This window comes from Panicum virgatum, chromosome 3K (assembly GCF_016808335.1).
Source record: "Panicum virgatum strain AP13 chromosome 3K, P.virgatum_v5, whole genome shotgun sequence".
Classification (NCBI taxonomy): Eukaryota; Viridiplantae; Streptophyta; class Magnoliopsida; order Poales; family Poaceae; genus Panicum; species Panicum virgatum.
The window spans coordinates 55,428,552-55,451,457 of NC_053138.1; the positions used below are offsets into that span (position 1 = coordinate 55,428,552).

The 22,906-nt window shown below is 48.3% G+C and overlaps 2 protein-coding genes across 4 annotated transcripts; both read left to right on the forward strand.

Moving 5' to 3' along the window:
• The first annotated feature begins 6,152 nt into the window (after positions 1-6,152).
• LOC120699734 (putative receptor-like protein kinase At3g47110) lies at positions 6,153-9,856 on the forward strand. 3 transcript variants are annotated; one of them, XM_039983790.1, is made up of 3 exons: positions 6,337-6,523; positions 8,631-9,142; positions 9,231-9,856. In XM_039983790.1, the coding sequence occupies exons 2-3, from the start codon at positions 8,722-8,724 to the stop codon at positions 9,641-9,643; spliced, it is 834 nt and encodes a 277-aa protein (XP_039839724.1). In that variant the 5' UTR covers positions 6,337-6,523; positions 8,631-8,721; the 3' UTR covers positions 9,644-9,856. The 3 variants fall into 3 exon arrangements, with proteins under 3 accessions (XP_039839723.1, XP_039839724.1, XP_039839725.1); XM_039983791.1 differs by having other exon boundaries at positions 6,397-6,523; positions 8,835-9,142; XM_039983789.1 differs by having other exon boundaries at positions 6,153-9,142.
• Positions 9,857-20,527: 10,671 nt separating this feature from the next.
• LOC120699735 (E3 ubiquitin-protein ligase RNF144A-like) lies at positions 20,528-22,147 on the forward strand. Its single transcript, XM_039983792.1, has 3 exons — positions 20,528-20,956; positions 21,092-21,698; positions 21,812-22,147. The coding sequence occupies exons 1-3, from the start codon at positions 20,584-20,586 to the stop codon at positions 21,891-21,893; spliced, it is 1,062 nt and encodes a 353-aa protein (XP_039839726.1). The 5' UTR covers positions 20,528-20,583; the 3' UTR covers positions 21,894-22,147.
• Positions 22,148-22,906: the final 759 nt, after the last annotated feature.

Sequence of the window (22,906 nt, forward strand, 5' to 3'; positions counted from 1 at the left end):
TCAGAAAGAGCATGTCCAATATCCTTGGGCTCAAAAGAGGCAACAAATGCTGAATGAGCAAAGCCAGCGAAACTTGTTACCTTGGACCTGGTGACTCGCTCGTTGAGATCACCTAGCATCTGTTGAGGTGGATGGCGACGCTGAATGTGTCGCGGTGCTTCCCGTGTCGAAGTCGCCTCCTCCTCAACCAAAGCTGGTGCCTCCTCAGGAGCAGCTAGTGAAGCCTGAGTCACCTCCTCGAACAGCCCCAGGGAAGTAGACGTAATCGGGTCGGGGCTGTCGTCATCATCCGAGCTCGTGGCAGAGATAGCTGGGTCCACAGCACGCGTGGTAGCCTCAGCGTCGCCATCTGCAGCTTCTTCTTCCTCATCTTCAAAGATGGAGGTGCCGAGCTCATCATCTCTTGCAACTTCAAAGACAGAAGAATTGCACGGTGCAGTCTCATCGAAAGTGACTTCACAAGTCTCTCTGACAATGTTAGTATCAATAATCAGCACACGGTACGCTCTAGAGTGAGAAGCATAACCGAGAAAAATACCGTCAGATGAGCGAGACTCAAACTTATCAAGATTTTCATCTTTCAGCACAAAGCACCGGCAACCGAAAACTCTGAGATGGTCAACACGGGCCTGGCGTCCAAACCGCAACTCATAAGAAGTCCTGTGCATGAAAGCACGCAAGAAAATGCGGTTGGACACATAACAAGCGGTGTTAATCGCCTCAGCCCAGTATTTGCGAGGAGTCCTATGCTCATCGAGCATCGTCCTTGCCATCTCAACCAGCGTCCGATTCTTCCGCTCCACAACTCCATCCTGCTGTGGAGTGGAGGGAGAAGAATACTGGTGTTCGAGCCCTTGATCACTGCAAAAGGTGTCAAAACGAGTGTTTTTGAATTATGTGCCATTGTCACTGCGGATTGCTCTCATGGCCTGGGGTAACTCGTTTTTCAACCTCAAGATCAAGTCTCGAACAAACTCGAAAGCCTCATCCTTGGTTCTCATGAAAAGGACCCAAGAATAGCGAGAAAAGTCGTCCACAATCACAAGAACGTACCACTTCCCACCAACAGACATCACCCGAGAAGGACCGACAGTGTCCATGTGTAGCAACTCTCCAGGGTGAGAGGTCATCACCTGATTAACAGGTGGATGTGAAGTGGCAATCATCTTCCCGCGGCGACACGGATGGCAAACAAGGTCCTTTTCAAACTTCAATTTGGGCAATCCTCGGATCAGGCCAAGTGAGCTCAGTCTAGACAACAAGTCAAAGCTCAAATATCCCAGTCTCCTATGCCACTTCCACAGATCAGAAGAAGGACCAGCCAATAAGCAATGAGAAGGGCCAAAAGGAGTTCCAGAGAAGTCAACCAAGAAAACTCGATCGCGAGGTGTAATCCGGCAAACCAAATCTCTCTTGGAATCCAGAACACGCGAGCAACCCTCGTTGAAGCGAACCTCAAACCCCTCATCAAGAAGTTGCGAAACAGAGAGCAAATTAAAGCCAAGATTTGAAACCAAAGCAACTTCTCTCAGGGTAATGTGATCAGAAACTCGAACAGCGCCAAGTCCACGTACCTTTCCTCTTCCATTATCCCCGAACACAATGTACTCCTTTAAGCGCATCGGGGTGAGGCTGGAGAACCATTTGTCATTCCCGGTCATGTGGCGCGAACAACCAGAGTCCATGATCCACCTATTCTCCAAGCCTCCGACCTTCACATCAGTAGTGAGACAAAGGGTAAGCAAATGTCTCAACACTGGGGTTAGCAAAGTGAGAAGCAAACCAGTGTCGAGCCATTTGCTCTACAGAAGGGTTAACAAAACCAGGCAAAGCGTATCCCCCGTCCCGTTTACCGCGTGACTGACGAACACCACCGCGAGGAAAGCGTGGTGCCTCAAAACCTCCTCCAAAGCCTCGGTCCCATGGTCCATAGCCGTACTGAAAACGACCAGGAGCACGACCGGCAAAGCGACCACCCACTGGAGCACAGTAACCACCACCGTCTCCCTGACCTCCACCTACACGGTGCGCCCTAGCATCTTGCCTACCACCATGCCAAGAAGGACCACGCACCCAAGCAGAGTACATGTTCGCATTCCGTCTCTCTTGCTTCTTCAGGTGACCTTCCCTGTCACAGAACTCGCAGTGGTACCTCACCTCACGCTTGGGAGGTGGAGGCCTAGCCTGCGGATGGGGAGGAGCAGCCCTCTTCTTCTGGGCAACCTGGGCTGTGGCAGCAGGGAGCGTGTCGAGGGGGTTCCTCAGCGCATTGGGCTTTGGAACCCAAACCTGCTTCTGCGGAGATGCTTTCGGTGGTTCTTTAAGCACACCATCCGCGGGGTCAAGAAGCAAAGGCTGTGTGCTCGTGCTAGCAGTGTTTCCAGCAGCCTTGCCAATCTTATCATATAACCTGTCAAAGTCTGACTTCGTGTATGTGTAACCGACCCCAAACCCATCACCACGCTTGAACTGCTTAATCATCATGCCCAACTGCGGCTCACTGCTAGAAACCCAACTCAGAATTGCCCTAAGATAGGTATTCTCGTTCTCTAAGTTGGCTTTCTCTACCGCAAGACTATCTAAATCAGCAATCAAACCAGGGCAAACAGAGCAGTCAATAGGTGGGCTAGACTCTACGACCTTAGTCTTTCCAAAAGACTTGATCAAAGTGTTCTTCTCCTCTAGCTCCAACCTAAGCGTGGGACACAACTTACAAGCGCCAAGCAAAGCAGGCCTAGATCTAAGCTCCTCTAGTTCACAAACAACAGTAGCAAACGTGGACTGTAAAGAAGCTAGATCAGACTTGAAGATAGGACACTCATCGCATTCAAGCACATCACTAACAATGCGACCGTCCTTGACAAGTTCAAGCTCATGCTTGGCCTTGGCTAGCTCGTGAGACACGTTAGAAAGCGAAGTCTTAGCAACATCTAAGTTCGCGACGTTCTCATTATGCTTGGCACGGAGAGCAACAAGATCATTCATGTGAGATATGCAGCCAGCGCACTCATCCTCACTAGATTTCTCCCTAGCACAAGCCAGCTCAGCCCTAAGCTTTCTACGCTCTCTAGCTGCTTCCTTAAGCAGCCTCTTCTGGTTGTCGAGAGCGGCGTACAACTCCCTAACCTCTGTATCAAGCAAGTCGATCGTAGAATTTACCTCTAAATCGCTCTCGGATCCAGGAGAAGAGCCGGAGTGCGTCGGTGTAGCATGTCCACCCGAAGACGCACGAGCACCATTGGCTTCGCCCGCCATGGTGCAGAAGCTCTTGCGCCGATCGGCCGCCAAGCAAAGGCCGATGAAGCCGGTGGCTTCCTTGTCCCGCTTCTTCTTCTTCTTGTCGTCGTCGTCGGAGGTCGGTGAAGAAGAGCGGTCGGTGTCAGAGCTCTTGTCGAGGTCGCTGAGCTGCGCCAGGAAGGCCTTCTCCCGCTTCTTGGCCTTGTACTGGAAGCGCTTCTTGAGAGACTCCTTGTCGAAGCGTCCTCCCCGGTCACGACTGCGGTGCTTGTGGCGCCGATGCTCCTTGTTGGAGCCTCCCTCGTCGCGGTCACAGTGGCGGTAGTAGTCGAAGGAGTTGTTCTGGCCACCGCCGGACTTCTTGAGACAATCGGTGACGAAGTGGTTCAGATCGCCGCAGTTGTAGCACCCGGGGTTCTTCTTCCTCTGCCTGTTGTGGTAGACGCGCTGGTACTTGCTGATCAGGAGGCACAAGTCGTCGTCACCCAGCGTCTCCAGCTGCTCATCTGAAACAGAAGGCAAAGAGGCAAGAGAAAAGCCAAGAGCAGAGTTAGCGTTAGAGCTCGATCCACCTGGGCTAGTCACAAGAGCGACGCTCTTGGAAGGAGGGGCACCATTGAGCTTGGCTCGTGTCTGGTTATCCACCTCCGTGGCCTTCAGCTTGCTAAAAAGCTCGTTCACCGTCAGAGTCTCATAGCTAGCAGACTCAATGATGGTGTTCACCTTGAGATCCCACACAGAGCGATCAAGTGCGTAAAGCAACTTAAGGGTCTTCTCGTGCTCTGTGTACTCAAGGGCACTAGCAGATCTGTTCGCATTGACTTTGTTCACAATCGACTGAAAACGATGGAACATCAAGTCAATGCTCTCACCCGACTCCTGTGTGAAATTCTCGTACTCACACCGGTGAGTCTCGAACAGTCTGGCCTTCACCTGAGGTGTACCCTCGTGGTAGTTCTCAAGGCACGTCCAAATTTTGTGGGCTTCCTGAAAACCCTGGACGCGTGAGAACTCCGCACGAGAAATGCCAGCGAACAAGGCATTGACGGCCTTGGCGTTAGCCTCGTGCTGGGTCACCTGAAGAGGTGTGGTCCGAATAGCAAGCACCTCGTAAAGGTGGTTCGTGATAATCTCCCAGACCTCGGTTCCCATGCTCTGCAGGAAGGCTCTCATGCGAACCTTCCAGTAGGTATAGTCCTCGCCGGAAAACACTAGGATCTTACCAAGACTCGCCATGGTCGCCAGTGGTTTTCGAACCGGTTAAGGTACTGAAAAACTCAACCAAGCTCTGATACCAATTGAGGGACCGAAGTCGGCGACCAGAGGGGGGGTGAATGGGAGCCGATCAAAATTTCTTCGAAATTTAAATCGTCGGCCTATATCCCGAAAATCACCCAAGCCCTCAAGCGTTCTGACCAGAGTTTGGAATAGCTATGGAAAAGCTAAACCAACACAAAAGGTCTCGAACGAGCGAGCGAAACCACGAAGCAAATCGGAAGCGAATCGGAAAAGCTGCAGAACAGATCTGCCTGGACCGGTCTGACCGGTTCACTGGACCGGTCTAACCGGTCGTGGCTTGTTCAAAAACTTGCAGACCGGTCTGACCGGTCTTGCCTACCGGTCTGACCGGTGGCACCCAGAAAACCCCCGAAAACTTGGATTCAAACGATGAATCTCAACCAAACAACCACGAAAATCAATGAAACTTGGGGGATTGCTTCGCCCCTACCCCGTGAACATATCCCCAAGAGATCTCGTCCTAAAGATCAAAGAATCTCGAGAATTCGAGGGGAGATCAAGAGGGATTGGGGTTTTCTCAAAAACTCAAGAAATCCAATTCAAAAGAGCTCGTGATTCCAGAGGGTTTGGGACAGGATCAGAAGCACGAGAATCACAACAAAGAGCTCGTAGAAACCTAGCAATCATGTGCACCAAAAACGATTGATTCAAAAGCCCAGAGGGCACAAAGAGGATGGGGCCTCATTTCCCAATCAAATCCAATACAAACTCTCACAAATCCATGGACTAATTCTACTCTAAAGAGAAGAACAGAGGGAGGGAGACACAGGGGCGGCGGCCTGGAGAATTAATGAGTCCACGAACAGAATACAAAAGCCGCACTAAACCTAACACAAGTGAAGGGGTATTTATACCTGCGGGACCGGTCAGACCGATACGCTGGACTGGTCAGACCGGTTGGTTAGACCGGTCAGTACGGTGCCAGGGACCGGTCAGACCGGTTGGCCTGCAGCACCCCCTGTACACGATCTCATCCGACGGCCGAGGTTCTTTCTTCGGAATGAAGTCTTCTCCACGATGCCGCCGTCTTGATGAAGATCCAGTTCGCGGTTTTGGAGGGTCCGCGAAATCCGGGTAGGTGGCCGGTTTTGAGAAAACCGCCAAAACCTCACACGCGGGAAGATTCCCGCCTCCATGCCGTGGCCCTAGACGCCGTTCCCGCCTCGGCCTTCTGACGGCCCTAGAAGCCGCCCGACGTCCGTCACCTCCTCGCCCGCAGCGAGGCCTTAGACGCCGTCGACGCCCGTCACCTCCGTCAGTACCGAGACCGACGCCCGTGCCTCTACGACTTGGCGTCTTCAACCGCCGTCCGCCTCCTTGGTTTTGTGGCGCAAACCTAGAAATCCGCCATCCGTCGCCGCTTGCGCCCTCGATCCAGGAGTGGACGCCACAGCTGCCACCCGGTCCGAGCTCCGGTCCCGGCTGCCCTTCACCGCCGTCCACCGCACGGTCCATCGGCCACAGCACCTCCACGGCAGCTCCCCGTCGACACTCGACGCCCGTGTACCTGCAATCCAAAGACCAAGCGCACGATCACACCGCACGGTTGATAATTCACTCATCATAAGAAAGATAGAGTACTCAACATTCCTCAGCAGGTTCCAATAAATATGCATACATCCATCCGTCTTGAGTACTCTTCGCCAAACAACCAAATACTAGAGCTTGCATTGTTACTTGACCATCATCACCATGGCTCTTCTTCCCTGCAGTCCGCTTCTTGTAATTCCTGTCACCTTTTTGCTCACGGCAACAATAATCATGGTTGTCGACTCCACGGCATCGCCAAGCAACCACACCGACCTCGCCGCGCTGCTTGCCTTCAAAGCCCAGCTCTCCGACCCTCTCGGCATCCTTGGGCGAAGCTGGACTGAGAACGTGTCCTTGTGCAGCTGGGTCGGCGTATCGTGCAGCCGGCGCCGGCAGCGTGCCACCGCTCTCGTTCTGCCGGACGTTCCACTCCAGGGAGAGATCAGCCCCCACATCGGTAACCTCTCCTTCCTCTCCGTCCTCAACCTCACCAACGCCAGCCTCTTTGGTTCCATCCCGTCGGATATTGGCAGGCTGCCTCGCCTGCGATATCTTCATCTCGGTAACAACACCTTGTCAGATTCCATCCCATCCGCCATGGGAAACCTCACGAGGCTCCAGTTTCTGTCCCTGGACCGTAACCGCCTCTCGGGGCAGATCCCGGCAGAGCTGCAAAAGCTGCACAATCTTGCACACATCAGTCTATTTGCGAATTACTTGAGTGGCCATGTACCGACTCTTGTGTTCAACAACTCCAGCTCCTTAAGTTACATAAGTCTTGGCAACAACAGCCTGTCAGGACACATACCCGACGGGATTGGCTCCTTGCCTATGCTTCGAGTCCTTATTGTTCAGAAAAACCAGCTCTCCGGCTCGATACCACCAACCATCTTCAACATGTCCATGCTTGAGGTGCTTTACGTCACTGAAAACAATCTGACCGGGCCCATCCCAGGAAACAAGAGCTTTAACCTTCCCATGATCCAGGTGATGTCACTATCTTATAACAAATTCCAAGGCCTGATTCCACTTGGAATCGCAGGATGCCAGAAGCTCCAAATAATTGGCTTGGACAATAATCTCTTTGCGGATAGTGTGCCAGCGTGGTTAGCTCAGCTATCCCAGCTCTATTGGATTAGTATTGGTGCAAATGATCTCATCGGTCCGATCCCCGGTGTCCTCAGCAATCTCACCATGCTCAGCATTCTTGACATGGCATTTTCAAACCTAAGCGGAACAATCCCAGAGGAGCTAGGAAAGATGACGCAGCTTACATATTTGCACCTCTCAAAAAATCAATTGACAGGCCCCTTCCCTGCATTTATCGGTAACTTAACCCTACTGTCCATATTGGAGTTAGACGCGAACCTGCTGACTGGGCCAGTACCAAGGACCATTGGGAACCTGACATCTCTTAACCGCTTCATTGTTAGACACAATCATCTACAAGGGGAACTCGACATCTTTGCAGCTCTATCCAACTGCAGGCAGCTTCAGTATCTTGACATAGCAGGGAATTCTTTTATAGGGACCGTTGCGGATTCCTTTGCAAACCTGTCTAGCCAATTGGAAGTTTTGGTCGCATATAGTAACAACATAACTGGCAGTATTCCAGCTACAATATCTAATCTGGCAAACCTGAATATGCTAGACCTTTCTTACAACCAAATAACCGGTACAATCCCAGATTCCATAGGGCTACTAGAGAGTCTGCAGTTTTTAGACCTCTCCATGAATACCATGTTTGGCCCAGTCCCGGCTCGTGTTGGTACCCTAAGAACAATAAATACCATTTATCTCGATAACAACTATTTTGATGGCTCCATTCCTGATAGCCTTAGTAACCTAAGCGCGTTGCAGTACCTATCACTGTCAAATAATCGGTTGTCATCAGCCATACCCACGAATTTATTTAACCTTAGTACCCTTCTCGAACTAGATCTTTCTCACAACACCATAACAGGTACATTGCCTTCTGATCTCAGTTCCTTGAAAGCAATTGACCTCATAGATATCTCTATGAACCATTTGTCTGGTAGCCTCCCAATTTCGTTTGGAGAGTCCAACCTCTTAATAACCTATCTAAATCTGTCACACAACATTCTAAGCAATTTGGTCCCAAACTCTTTCAAACGTTTAATTACTTTAGAAACATTAGACCTGTCTTATAACGATCTTTCAGGTGGCATACCAAAGTACTTCGCCAACTTAACCTATCTGACCACTTTGAACCTATCATTCAATAATCTCGAAGGTCAGATACCAAATGGAGGTGTTTTCTCAAACATCACCTTGCAATCTTTGATGGGGAATGTCGGATTGTGTGGTGCTCCACGTCTAGGATTTTCACCATGTCACAAGTCCCACTCAATTGATATTCGCTTCCTGAAGTTTGTACTCCCAATTATCACAGTGACACTTGGTGCCATTGCTGTTTGCTCATACTTGATCATTAAACGCAAAACTAAAAAGCCAGATGTTACAACTTCTTTTGCTATGGTTGATGCGATCGGCCATAGGCTAGTGTCCTACCATGAAATCGTTCGTGCCACTGCAAATTTCAGTGAGGACAACCTTCTTGGAACGGGAAGTTTTGGCAAGGTTTTCAAGGGTCGACTTGATGATGGTTTGTTGGTTGCAGTCAAAGTTCTAAACATGGAGGTTGACCGATCTGTGAGGAGTTTTGATGCAGAGTGCCATGCCTTGCGGATGGCCAGACATCGCAACTTGATAAAGATATTAAACACGTGTTCCAACTTGGATTTCAGAGCACTGCTACTTCAGTTCATGCCCAATGGTAGCTTGGAGTCATACTTGTACACCGAAGGCAGGTCTTGCGAAGGAGCATTACTTAAAAGGCTGGAGATTGTGCTAGATGTATCCATGGCTATGGAATATCTGCACCATCGGCACCACGAGGTTATCCTGCACTGTGACTTGAAACCTAGCAATGTGCTATTTGATGAAGATATGATTGCACATGTGGCGGATTTTGGCATAGCAAAGATCCTGTTAGGAGATGATCACTCCACGGTTTCAGCAAGCATGCCAGGGACAATCGGATACATGGCGCCAGGTATAACAATCCACAAGTCTGGCAAGAAAGATATATATGTGCTTTATTTAGTTAACACTAATTTCTTGTTTCAAAATTTCTTTGACAGAGTACGCACTCATGGGACAGGCATCCCGGAAGAGCGATGTTTTCAGCTTCGGCATCATGATTCTTGAGGTCTTCACGGGGAAAAGGCCTACACACCCCATGTTCGTTGGAGGATTGACCCTGAGGCAATGGGTTTCTCAGGCTTTTCCTAGAAATCTTAATAATGTTGCAGATGAGAAGCTACTGCAAGATGAAGAAGCACGTCTTTGCATTGGTAATCAGACGGAGATTTCCTTGGCATCTTCTTCGACTAGCATGGATAACAACTTCCTCTTGTCAATATTTGAGGTGGGCCTGATATGTTCCAGTGAGTCACCTGAGGAGAGGGTGTCCATGAACGATGTGGTTTCAAAGCTGAAGGACATAAAAAAGGACTACTCTGCAGCCTTGCAACGCCTACATATCACTAGATAAATCCTCCGATATATGACATGCATTGCGTCAATTTGGGTTTCCATTGTTCTGCAAGAACAACTCGTTTAATTGCATACATGCTGCAATGCTATTTATTGTTCTTTAGCTAATTGGCATATCTGCAAGTTAGTCAAATATTGTTGTATCAATGTACTAGAATATGTTTGCATAAACCCTGACGAACTGATGATGATTTATGACTGTGCCATCTCACGTCTCACCTGTGTTACTACATTCCAGTTCTTTATGTTTTCCCACCTCACGTCCCAAATTAACAGAGGAACTAAAACTGAATTGCACATTCCACTTTTCACCATAAACTCCTCCAACTTACAGACCCCTTCCTTTTTTTTGGAAAAAGGGAAGTTTTATTGATCTTAGACAATTACATCAAGATGATACAATTATATAAGATTCATCCCGGCCTCTGCATAACTAAGATGCACACAACCTATAAAAAAGGAACAAAAAAACAGAGAGAACGCCATGACCTAAAGATCATGCCGCAGCAAACTACCACAAGCGACTTCACCTTCACCCGCTTCGCAAACCAAAGCAGCTCTTGGACTATGAAGTAGGCTCCCGAGACAACACCTCCAACGAGGAAACGGCACGCGCACGTGCCGACATTGTAGTGACCCAACCAATTAAGACCAGATCAAAGGTTTTCACCTGAGGGAGTAATTCATCTTAATCCAAACAATGCCTTCAACAAGGTCACTGTCAGGTTCAACCAATTAAGATTAGACCTAGGAATTTCTTCCCGGAACCGGTGAATTAGTAACAAGTACCACCACGACAAAGTCACACCGTGTTGCTTCCCCCTTCTTACCAGGCCAATGCTTCCATATAGACCAGACCTGACCCACTTTAAACCGCCACGAACTCCAAATCCGGCATACCATCTGAATTCGTAACCTGAGATACTATGCTGCAAAGTAGCCACTGGGTACCCGTGCATAATCCACCGGAACAAAGTGCAGATAAAATCCGTCTTCGAGTAAGAAAATCCGCGAATGAAGCCAAGGTGACTCATGTCTCTTGGTCTATATGAAAAACAAAGGCGAAATCGAAGATGTCATCACCAGAAGTAGTTGCAAAGTCCGGAGCTAGCTCTTCCAACACCAAAGCCGAAGGCACATCTGCCGGAGAGGAGTCACCACTAGAGGCCAAGCCGACATCGGATATGAATCTGGGAGCCCCGAAGCCACCCATTGTGAACCACACGGAACTGCCAAAGCGGCCGGGCGCTGGGAAGAAAGAGACCTCCATGCTACGTCGAAAACGCCAGTGAGATCACCCAAGAGGTCACCTCCAACTCCGTGAAGCCAGCGCCACCACGCCTCAATGTCTTCCGTGCAAGCCCCCCACCGAGGGCACCGTCCCCTGCCCCGGGGCTGCCGGATCCGGATGCGAACCCAGCGCTGTACAGACCCCTTCCTAGCTCAATGGTAGAGAAAGTAAGCCATTTGTTAGGATTTAAAATTCTTTCAACGTTACCTTTCTAATTACCACATTAAAAAGTTTATAAACTTTGTTCTAATTACCACATTAAAAAGTTTATAAACTTCGTTCATACCCATGAAATAGAATACACTGTTGTGGGCTGGTAATATTCTATTCGGGCCTCATCATCATGAGAGGGCCAAGTCTGAGAAATACTGCAGGATAAATGAAGCTCCATATTGGCCCTGGTGCATTCTGACATCAGGGTGAATACTGCAGGCCGAATGGAGCTCTATATTGGGCCTTGGTGCAATCTGACATGGTAAATGGGAAGATAATAAGTTAACATAAATTAGTACATTTGCTCAGTTAGTATTGATATTGTAAATATATTTTGAATCTTTGCATCTAATTATTACTCATAAGTTTATATTTTTCTTCACCATCGACATATCGTCACTACACTCTGGGCCTGTTTGGATGATTAGGCCTAAAATTTAGCACTCACTTCTAATGCTAATTAAGAGTATTAAATGTGGACTAATGACAAAACCTATTTTATAACCCCATAATTTTGCGAGACGAACCGAATGAATCTAATTACACTACTACAATAGTACCCTACAAAATCGGGCAAAATAGCACTACAAAAACGGGCAACATGGTCGTTGCTACGTTAACGTCATTGCAGGCTCCACCACAACAATAATGGTCACAGTTAGCCCGTTATTGCAGTGTCTATTTTCAATAACGGGCATGATGACATCATAATGCCCGTTATTGAAAATATACACCGCAATTGTGACACTTCAGGTGTCTAGTAATTAGAACATAGGATAATATGTGAAATTTATGTTTGTTCTTATGTGAAAGTTTAAATGTCCAATAAAAAATTAGGGGTATTTCTGTAATTATGGAAATTTACAAGTCTCTTTTTGCAAAAGTTTTTAATTTAAGGAGCAAATTCAACTTTGTGAAAGGGCTTTCTTCCAAATGTGCTAGTAATTATTATTTTGGTAGCTTTATTGCAATTTAGTCCTAAATTTGTTGAAATTTGCTACCAAAAAGTATTTTTCCTTTATTAATTAGAGTTCATTTGAACTTTTGAAAATATTTTAAAATCCTTTGATCTAGTACAAATTTGCACAACATGAAAGTTGTAGATCTTGAAAAACTGAACAACTTTCATTCTGGGCACTTTTTCACTTGAGCCCTAGATCAGTGGCAAATTTTAGTATACTACTAGGCCCCTGAACTTTTCTATTTTTGCAAACAAGTCCACCCCAGCCCTTCTCCCTCCTCCCACCTCGCCGGAGCTCTGCTCCACCGCCGCCGCCGCTGTTCCCGCCCACCGGTTGCCCTGCGCCGCCGTTTAGGGCGCCGCCTAGCTTCCCTGCTCCTCCTGGACCCCACCCCTCGCTGGCACCTTCTCCTCCTTCCACGCCCACGCCGCAGCTCGCCGCCCTTGGTTTCCTTCTCCGGCGAGCTTGGCCGCTGCTGGATTTGCCTCCCCGAACCGCCTCGCCGCCTCCACACGTCGAGCACAATCCCCACCACCTCCCCGAACCGCCATTGCCAGCCTCCATGCCCAGCGCCACGCTGCCCCGAGCACTTCCCCTCGCGCCGCCTCGCCGGCCGCCCGTGGAGAAGCCGATGTCGTCGCCGATTTCGCCTCCCCTCCATCGAATTCACTTTCTGGACTCCCCCACTCGCTCATCCTCTCCCTTCTGGCCTATATAAAGCCCCAGCTGGGCTTTATCTCCGGCAAACCGTCGCCGCCCCTCCTCTATCACCTCCGGCGAGCCCTGTCCGCCATCGATCCACCGCTCTAGACCCGCTCCGGCCACCGCAATTCCCTAGCGAGCTTCACCTTCACCCCGTGAAGCTCCCAGCCTCTCATCCTCGCTGTTCCCATGCTAGAACACCCTCACCGCCGTTCATCTCCGCCGCCGTGCTCTGCTCCTCGCCGACGACCACCCTATCGGCCACCTCCAGCCGCGCCACCAGTACCCAGAGGTTCGTCTCGAACTGCTCTTGCTCCCTGGCCCCCTGGCCCTCGCTGCTGGCGATCACCCTCGCTGGAATCCGGCCGGCCCTTCCCTGCCCCTTTCTCCAAACCGGTCAAGGACCCGATTGCAAAGGATTCAAAACTTTCCAGGGTCCTTTCTGCAAAAGAAACAAACTCCTTTTATTCTTTTTCAAGTGAACTTTGAAAATTCCTACGAAATTATAGAAAAATCAAAAAAATGCCAAATTAATTTTGTTGTGTTCCTTGTGATTAGCTCTACAATTTGATTCTATGAGTTTGAGTTGTTTTCTTGTGTAGCTAAGTCTAAAAATAAGGTTATGATATAGACCTTTTTATTTATATCTTTTGTTCCAAAGCTATATTTTAAGCGAGCCTTTGACCATATGCTCTTTAGAGTATGTTAAGCTCTATATAATTTTTCTAGAACCATTAGTAGACTCTAGTTTGTACTTTTAAAATTTCTTTTTAGTGTCTTGTTTATGTTCTTCAAGATTTTTTTTTAAAATCCTTTTTGTTGTCTAAATAAAAACCTTTTCTTATATTATTTTATGAATTTTATTTGTATTCACTTTTACTCTATAAACAATTACCCAGTAAAGTAAAACTTTTAAGTTTAGTCTTAAATGTTTACATTATTAGTTTTCAACTTTTTAGTAAAGGAAAGCTATACTCAAGCACTTCACTAATTTTCAGCTACTGCATTGCATATAGAAACAACATCGTTAGCTGACAGAACATACGAGCTCATCCAGGAGCCAGACGGGGATTTCTCTGAAGCTCAAGCTAATACTGCTGAAATAACTGAAGTCCCGAACTCTGATTCAGAAGAGCCAAAGCCTACTGACTCCATAGACACCACTGAAGGCAAGCCCCGGTGCATAATCCTATTATTTCAAATTGTACCACTAATTACAATTTACTTATGCATTTAAGTTATTGGAGTTGAATGAAAACCTTAGATGCATAATACTAGGTTCCTATTGATTGAACACTAGAATTGAGTCCGAATATATGCTATGCTAATAGGACCGGTAAAAGTCGAGTGATTGCCTGTCACTCGCGAGTTCTATAGGAGTTGATTGTTTACTTCTTGCAATCACTATAAGGATCATGGATGAATTTGGTTATGAGATTCATGGATGAAATCCGTCTCTGTTGATAATTTGATAAGGCCGCAATGTGTGGTAGTGGTGGTTAAGCGTTTGAAAGTACTAGCCACGTGCCGTAAATATGGTACGCGGCAAGCCTAGTAACTGATCAGCTAGACAAGTGGACATACCTCCCACTCTCTCTTAGAGATAAGAAGTTATTTTTATGTTGCAACACCACGGGTATAGAGATGTGGTGGTTCTCTGTAGTCGGGGAGAGTGGCCTTGATCCACGAACCGGAATGAGAAGCAAACAGTTGCTTGGGAGTGACTCGACAGTACTCCAAGCGTGTGTGTTAGGTTTACCCTTGCAAGGTTGGAAATTCGATTCAAAATCGTCCGTTTCTCACGGATATTGAGACTGCTTGATCCCTTTGCCACATAGAGTAAGAAATGAAACATTTATGATACTCAATCTTGTTGGATGCAAATATATCCTCTACCATATTTGTGTAGATAGGTACTTATATAGACTGATTAATCCAACTAGAATCTGAAAGCTAAAACTTGAAAGTAAGGATCTACTCTTTGTTGCTTTTCAGCAAAAGAAATCTCAGAGCCTTCACAAACTTTACATATCTAGTTAAAGGGTTGTTATATACCCTTAGACGGGTCAGTCTTACTGAGTATTAGCATACTCAGTCTTTCTTGTGACTTTGTTTTCAGGAATGACTTGTGAGGACCCAAACACTAGTTTGACTTGGCCTAGTGTTTTACCTGCTGGTTGGTCTATGGAATGGGAACCATCCCCGGCCAGCAATGACTCGACTGAATAATGTCATGTTCGGGCTTACCATGACATCTACCCTACGACAGTTATATATAGTTGTATTTTCTTTCCGCTGCAGAACTTCTCTCTTACACCTAGTTTCTTTTAAACTTCTTTAAGTTCCTTTGGAAATAAAGTGTGTAAAAGCTAAAACTTTGGTTTACTAGCTTTAAACTTTAATGTAAATTACACCCCTTATCTATGTGATGTGAAATATTGTGGAATGTTGTATCTCTGACTCGCCTTCGTGCGGAATGTATACTTGTGTTACGATTGGATATCCAGTGGTTCCATCGGGATGTTACCCGACAGACCAATGATTATACCGATTGAGGTGCATTTAGATGTTTAATGTACTCGAACTGGTGTAATTCAAAATGGTTCTGCCACATCAATAATGACCACGGTCACATCATCCAGCCCATTTTTGAAAATGGACATTGCAATAACGGCAACGATGACATCAGCATGCCCGTTATTGCAGCGATTTTTTGATAAAATGAAAAAATGTCCCTATTACCAATAATTTGCTTCACTGTCAGATTACATGTAACAGAAGCTTAACAACACCATAAAGTATTACAACATCACAATGAACACAAATTGATAATATACAAATACAATTCCAACATTTTCCTAAAACCCGTCGTCCCCACTAGCTCGCTGCCGCCGCTGGGGAGCTCCGCCCCGGGGGCCTTGGCCACCCCCTGCTCGACCGCGTCACTGCTGCTCGCCGATCGGGCTCCGAGCAGGCTGGCCGAGCTGGCTCCGCGCCCACTGCACCATCTCAACCCCCGGCCGGTGAGCGAGGATGGAGCAGAGGGAGGGGGGACGGGCGTCGCCGTTCGCACGAGGCGCGGCTGTGAGGCCCGCCGCCGGACCCGCGAGGAGGCACGACGGAGGGAGCAGGGCGACGCGAAGGCCGCCTCGCCATGTGCTCGAGCTGCTGCCGCCGGTCCATGGCCCGCACTCGAGCCACCGCCACCGGACCTCCATGGACCATGCTCGAGCCGCCGCCGCCGCCAGACAGACAGAGAGAGGCCCCGGTTAGGGACGAGGAGGGAGGAGGGATCTAGCACGGGCGCAGATCCATGCGAGCACCGCGGCCATGGCCCCAGCGCTAGAGCTCTGGCCGCCACGGGCCCCCTGCTCCGCCACCGAGGCCGGCGCGCGCGGTGAGCTGGAGCTCCGGCGTTGAGGTCTGCGCACGCACAAGCAAGTCATGATGTGGCCGCCACCCACGCCCTCAAGCATCGCCATGGAGGAGGCCGAGAGAGAGAGAGAGAGAGAGAGAGAGAGAGAGAGAGAGAGAGAGAGAGAGAGAGAGAATGAGAGAGATGAGAGGAGGCTGACAGTTTTGAGGGAGAGAAAGGGGATGGATCCGGCTCATAATATTTGGACAAATGGGAGAGCTCCATTTTGAAGCCATGGATCGATGATGTGGCAAGTGTGTTTCTCTAATTGCATTCCAATGTATTTTAATACAGTCAAATGAGCTCAAATAAAAAAGTTGTAAACTACAAAGTTTTAGATTTGTCGAGCTCTACAACTATGATATAGAACTTATTTACATCTAGAGTCATTTGGAAATTTTAAAAATTTAGAATTTGGAATCAGAAAGCTTATAATGATACTTTGAAGTAGAAAACAATGTCAAATAAAAAAGTATGCAATATATATATTTGAAATTTTATTTAGGAAACAAAAGATAAAAATCGGTGGGGTGACGTCTCACCCGATGTTGTATTTTCAGTTTTTGTTTTTTTTTTGACAAAAACAGAGTTGTCACATGCGTCCCATGTTATTTTTAGCAACAGCTGTTGATGATGTCATCTGTGGCTATTATTGCAGTGGCTATTTTTAATAACGGCGGTAATGACATCATCTCCGACTGTTATTGCAGTGGATATTTCTAATAACGGCGCGCGGTGACATCATCTCCGGCCGTTATTGTTGTTGTCATTTTTAATAACGGCTGGCAATGACATCAGCAATGCCCGTTACTATTGTGTCACCTCCATTTCTAATAACACTACCATCGCTGACGTCATACATGCCCGTTACTGCAGTGGTCACAGCAATAACGTTGCCACTTGATGACATCAGCAATTAGGCACCGAAATAATTTCTTTTGGTGTGCCCGTTATTAGTGGAAAATAGGCAGTATTATTATAAGAGAATTGCGTAGTAGCGTTAATTCATGATTTGCTATAGTAATGCTACAGCAACCATCCGCTGACCATGGATTCATATACCTCGTTGATTCGTCTCGCGAATTAGCATAGAGTTCTGCCGTTAGTTTTGTAACCTGCCTTTGTTTAATACACCAAAATGACAAGATTCTCTCCTCCTAAAAATTAGTACCGGTCATCCAAACAGACCCATGTCTGATAGTTAATAGATAATTTGAATTTAGCTCTAATGTCGTTACTATTTTCTTTGCTCTACTATTATTATTTTATTCTTAATATCCTCTAAATAGGACTATGAATAAACTCGTTTCCCCTTAACTTTAATTTCTCTTATGACGGATTAATCAGCAAATATTTATTTACAATAATCAGTAAAATATTAATCTTAACAGTGGTAAATAAAGAAGGCAAAAAAAATTATATCTGTAAGCAGGATGTTATTTCTCCTAGCAGCCACGCTACAGCACATGAAATTGTTCATGAAAGCGACGCTATTGCCCGTACTAATCATGTATTTACTACTAACTGACATATGAAAAAATGGAAGATATTTAGCTTTTTTTTAGTTGATATTAGACATCCGTAGTTTTTACTAAAGAGAATTCAATATTGCTTTTTATAATGGCATTGGTGGGCCTTAGAGCATGTGTGGCAGGCAGCTGGAGGGAGGATGTTCAAAAGCATAGTATATAAAGGTGAAAAGAGGCAGCGGCAGACCCAAGGCCCGGCGACCCTGGGCACCGGCCAGGCAGACCCAATGTTTCCCAATAGTTATTTTATTATTTCGTATTAATCTTTGATATACCACATACGTGTTTCAAAGAGTCACCCCTAAGATCAGCCCCCAGCAGCGACCTTGTCTCCACTGTACTGCAGGTTACAAGCTCGACAACACGGCCCCCACATCGCTCCCCTAGGAGCGGCACAGCCGGAACCCCCTCCCGAGCACCGCCGCCACCCCCCAGGCCCGGTCCCCATCTCGCCGCCGCCTGAGCGGCCACCGGAAGCCCGTGCGGCCGCAAGGAAGGCAGCGGCGGGGCTCCGCCCCACCTCCTTCTCAACTTTTCTCCACCTCACCCTCTCTTTGGCTGGCCCATCCATGGCGGCGGCAGCTGCCCCCGGCAACCCGCGGCCAGAGCCACCTTGTGTGCGGCCGGATCTGCGCCCTTGGCGGCCGGATCTGCTCTCTCTGAGCCTTGGCGCGGCGAGACGCGGCGACGGAGGACTAGGCGTGAAGGCGGTGCTGCTGCGGCCTGGGCAAGGCCGGACACGGCGATGGCGGGCTAGGCGTGGCGGCGGTGCTGCTGCGGCCTGGGCAAGGCGGGACGCGGCAGAGCATCCTCTTGCGGCCTATTGCGGTGGGTTGCAGCAGCGGCGGGTGCACGGGGGTGCGCGCCGAGGTCGGCGGTGGCTTCGTGATAGTCCCTGTTGCACCTGGCCATGGGCGCGCCGATGCGGCCCGTGGCGCTCACGCTCGGCATGGGAAGTGACCTGGTGTGGATGCAGTGAGCGTCCTACCGCGGCTGTCTCGATCAGGGCCTCCCGCGTTGTCTCCTCTCTCGGAGGCTACTCTGGCGGCGCCCACTTGCCGGGGCTGAGTTCGTGCAGTGGGATGCTTTGGCGAAAGCCATTGCTGACGACCTTGCTGGTGTCGATGGCGGCTGCGTCCTAGGACATCGTTTCCCGTTGGGGGCGTCATCTTGAGTTCTATCCCTACTGCACGGGGTTCTCTAGGTGAAAACTCTGTCCATGCCTGGGCGAGCGATGGCAGTGTCAATGGCGTCGTTCCCTTCTTGGAGGCGTCATCTCTTGAGACCCGACTCGACCTCCGGCGGTGGTTGGCCCTTGCGCCAGACGGAGGTTTACGTGGAAAGTCAACCAGCAGACCATTCGGATATCAAGCTTCTAAGTAGGTGAGGGATGTGATGGTTTTGATACCTGTGAGTACATTGCAAGATTGAAAGCGGAATGAAGAAGTTTGACGCTTAGTCTTTTAGATTTTTTTTTTGTTTTATAGCTTTTTTTCTTGTATTTGTGAAATTGCTCATTTGAGGTCTTGGCATGATCAAGGCCGGAATTTTCCATAATCTAAAAGAAAAAACAAGCTCGACGACACCCAGTTGGAGTCAAAAGGCCAGTCATCCGTCACTGGCGCCATCCTCTCGGTCCCCTGCTTCGGCCATTGCTGCTTGCCTGCTTGCATTGCGTTGCCCTGCACCCACCTCCATGGCTCATGAGCACCCTCTTCGCCAAACGGCTTATGAGCGAGGGTCATGTCAGGTACGTTGAATGGCCCGTTCTTCCTCGTTCATTGTCTCCCTTATTCTGTTAGTTGTCCCTCCTTGTTGCCTGTGAACAATCGCTGAATTCGGGTCCTATTCATGTTGCAGTTGACATTGGGCACTTCTTGGTACAGATATGTATCTATCGTGTGGAACAGTATGCCGAGACCAGTGACTCGTCAGGTGGAAGTATGCTCAACTGCCGCACGGGGCACCACGCACCGGCTGGCCTGGTAAACTGGTCGTTTTGTTTGGGGAGGGAGTGGGAAGGAAGAGAAGCGAACAGAAGCAGAAGCAAGAGTGAGCAGGGCTCGGGCTCTCGAGCGTTCGTTGATCTCCGCTCGATATGATGGGTCGACAGGGCATGGGCCGTGGCCCGTGGGGGCCTACGGCTGTTGCCGATGGGCCTTAGCGCCTTGCTGGTACCTGAATTGCTGAAACATGAGAAGAAGATGTAGCCCAAATACGACAATACACATGTATACAAACTATTTTTTTCTTGGTAAAATAGTTGGGTGTTCCTGGCAATACCCAGAAGTATACACACTACTATACTAGCACTGGCAATCCCAGACCAGGAATGTGCGAGAGGGACAATGGGTAGTGGAGAAAACGAATGTCACCATCAGCCACATGGATGGAGCACTTGGCAAAAGTTATGATCCGGTACTAGTGTTTTTTTAGACTAATAAATACAATTTGGTCCCACTTATATTGAAAGCAACGAACAGAAACACAATTACTGGGAATTTCAGTTACATGCAAGCACATGTCAGCAAATTATTTGTTGGCGCATCTTAGGCCAGTCTTAGTGGGAGGATATATCAGCAAATTTGCTGATGTGTCATGCTATTTATTTAGTGCTTATGACACTCCTATGATGCTCTTCATGAGACTGGCCTTAGAGCATGTGTGGCAGGCAGCTGGAGGGAGGATGTTCAAAAGCAAAGTCACTATATACTAGTATATAAAGGTGAAAAGAGGGTAGCAATAAGAAATAACTTGTTAGTAACTCCAAAAGTAAAGAAAGCAGAAAGCCTTTCCGATCCGTCCCTTGTGTTCTGGTGCGGTGTGATGGTGATCTGTGCTCGTCTGTATGCTGATCGGTGTTCAGAACAAACATTCGTGGGCACAACCAAAAAAATGATAAGGCTTCCAAAAACAAAGCACCACCGCTCCTCGTGCAACCGCACGCCGCCCATGGAGATGGAGGCCTCTGCCGCAGCCAAAATCGACTTGAATTTTCCGATCTGCATATCCTCCGACGACGAGGAGGACGGCCCCATCTACATATCCTCCGATGACGAGGAAGTGATCGAGATCCAAGACCCAATAAATCCCCCCTCGTCTCGGGCCCCGATCACCACCACCTCTGCTTTGGCTTCTGGATCCTCTTCTCCCCTCGCCGCCGCAGATCGGAAGGGAAAGCGCAAGCTATCATCGCAAGGTTGGATGGAATCTCCAATTCTTTGCTTTCTAGTACTTGATTTTTTCCCCTTTTTTGCCGGGGTCTAGTAGTTCATATCACACAACCAGGCTGGCTAATTGTTCTAGTCGTCGTCGTCGTCGGTCCACTCCACAGGAGGTGAACCGTCGACGCCTACAACCAGCAGCTACTGGGACGAATTCTACTGCGCCATCTGCATGGAGAGCGTGCCCGGCGCTCTCAAGTTCATCGTCTCCCCGTGCCGCCACGCCTTCTGCTTGAGCTGCACCGTGCAGTACATCGCTGCCAAGGTCGGCGAGAACGTCGTCCATGTGAGGTGCCCCGACCCCAGCTGCCGGGACGGCGCGGTCGAGCTGGAGGACTGCCGCGGCCTCATCCCCTCGGACCTGTTCGGGAAGTGGGACCTCGCGTTGTGCGAGTCGGCGGCCGTGCTCGGGGAGAAGAAGGTCTACTGCCCGTTCAGGGACTGCTCGGCGCCGCTCCTCGCCAGCGAGGGTATGACCGGCGAGGGGAGCATCGCGGAGGCCGATTGCCCGCACTGCCGCCGGCTGTTCTGCGCCCGGTGCATGGTGCCGTGGCACGACGGCGTCGGCTGCGAGGAGTTCCAGGAGCTCGGGGAGCACGAGCGCAGCCGGGAGGACGTGATGTTGCGGTGGCTCGCCGGCGCCAAGCGGTGGCAGCGGTGCCCCCACTGCAGGATGTACGTGGAGAGGTCTCAGGGATGCCCCTTCATGCGCTGCAGGTAACTTGTTCATCAATTTCTCTGACAGCAGACTTGTTCAAATTCGTGTGGTTAATTTTTGTCTTGCATACATAATGAAACGCGCGCTTCTGAACTTGGATTGGAATTTGTAGGTGCGGGTGCTGCTTCTGCTACACCTGTGGATCTCTGATGTGCAAGCAACTCCATTACTGCACAAGATGCAACCGCGGCTGATGCCTTCTCTGCAGGCTCTCTCACTGAATGTTTCATTTTTGCCAAATCTCTAGACATGATCTTAAAAAGGCTCGAACGACTTGTTTCAAGTCATCGCCAGTTGTGCTAATTTATTCCGATCCTTTTATCAAATACTTCAGTAGGTTTATCTAAAACCATAAAATGTATACCCTTGTCATGTCTTAGTTTATCAAATACTTCCAGTGTAACTCCTAATATGTTCACAAGTTCATGTTATTCAGAAAGTAGCACCACATCAAGGCCCCTATCAGCCCTACCTAGCAAGCAGTTACTAGTTAGAAAATTTGTGCATAGCAATACACACACCTGTTTCAGCGTGCACTAATTGATTCTTTAGAGATATCCTTGTACCGTGACCTTTCAGCAAAAGAAGTATCATTCTACATGATTTACAAACAGACAAACAGATGTATGGGAGAACAATGAGCTTGTGCTCCTTTCCCTCAATGCAAAGAGCTACTTAATTAATTTGATGACAAACAAGTAAGGAGATATGGGAAAGCAAGGAATGGAGGAGGTACAAACAAAATATGCTCGGCGACTATCAGCAAACTCTACCTAGATATCCTGTAAGAGGCAAACAATAAAACAGAGAAATTAGGTCGCTTGCATAGACCAAAGGAACAAGAAGCACATCATTGAAGGTCAACCAAGCAATTCAAGGAGGAACAACGTACCTTCAAAGTAATAGGTAGGTGAAAGTAAACCTCAGAATAAGAGAAAAATGCAAAACCAGACTACCAGAGGGCGTCTCAAACAGAAGCAACATAAGCCCATTGTTCTTCAATTTTTTAGCTGCAAACAAACTTAAGCAAGCATGATTGCCAATAAAAAAACGCACATAAACGAATCGCATGTTCATGATTGGGGGAACAATGAGCTTGTGTTCCTTTCCCTCAATGCAAACCTCATCTAAGATTGTTACATTTCTAGTCTATATATTTGAAGCTAGGATTGTTATTTTAATAACGGTTATAAATCATACAAACTAG

What these genes read in the sequence shown, in the direction of transcription:
- LOC120699734 (XM_039983789.1), top strand. Translation starts at nt 6,229, where the DNA reads ATGGCTCTTCTTCCCTGCAGTCCGCTTCTTGTAATTCCTGTCACCTTT. An exon ending in AATCGGATACATGGCGCCAG is followed by an intron (nt 9,143 to 9,230) that starts GTATAACAATCC and finishes TTTCTTTGACAG; the next exon opens with AGTACGCACTCATGGGACAG.
- LOC120699735 (XM_039983792.1), top strand. Translation starts at nt 20,584, where the DNA reads ATGGTGATCTGTGCTCGTCTGTATGCTGATCGGTGTTCAGAACAAACA. An exon ending in GCGCAAGCTATCATCGCAAG is followed by an intron (nt 20,957 to 21,091) that starts GTTGGATGGAAT and finishes TCCACTCCACAG; the next exon opens with GAGGTGAACCGTCGACGCCT. An exon ending in TGCCCCTTCATGCGCTGCAG is followed by an intron (nt 21,699 to 21,811) that starts GTAACTTGTTCA and finishes TGGAATTTGTAG; the next exon opens with GTGCGGGTGCTGCTTCTGCT.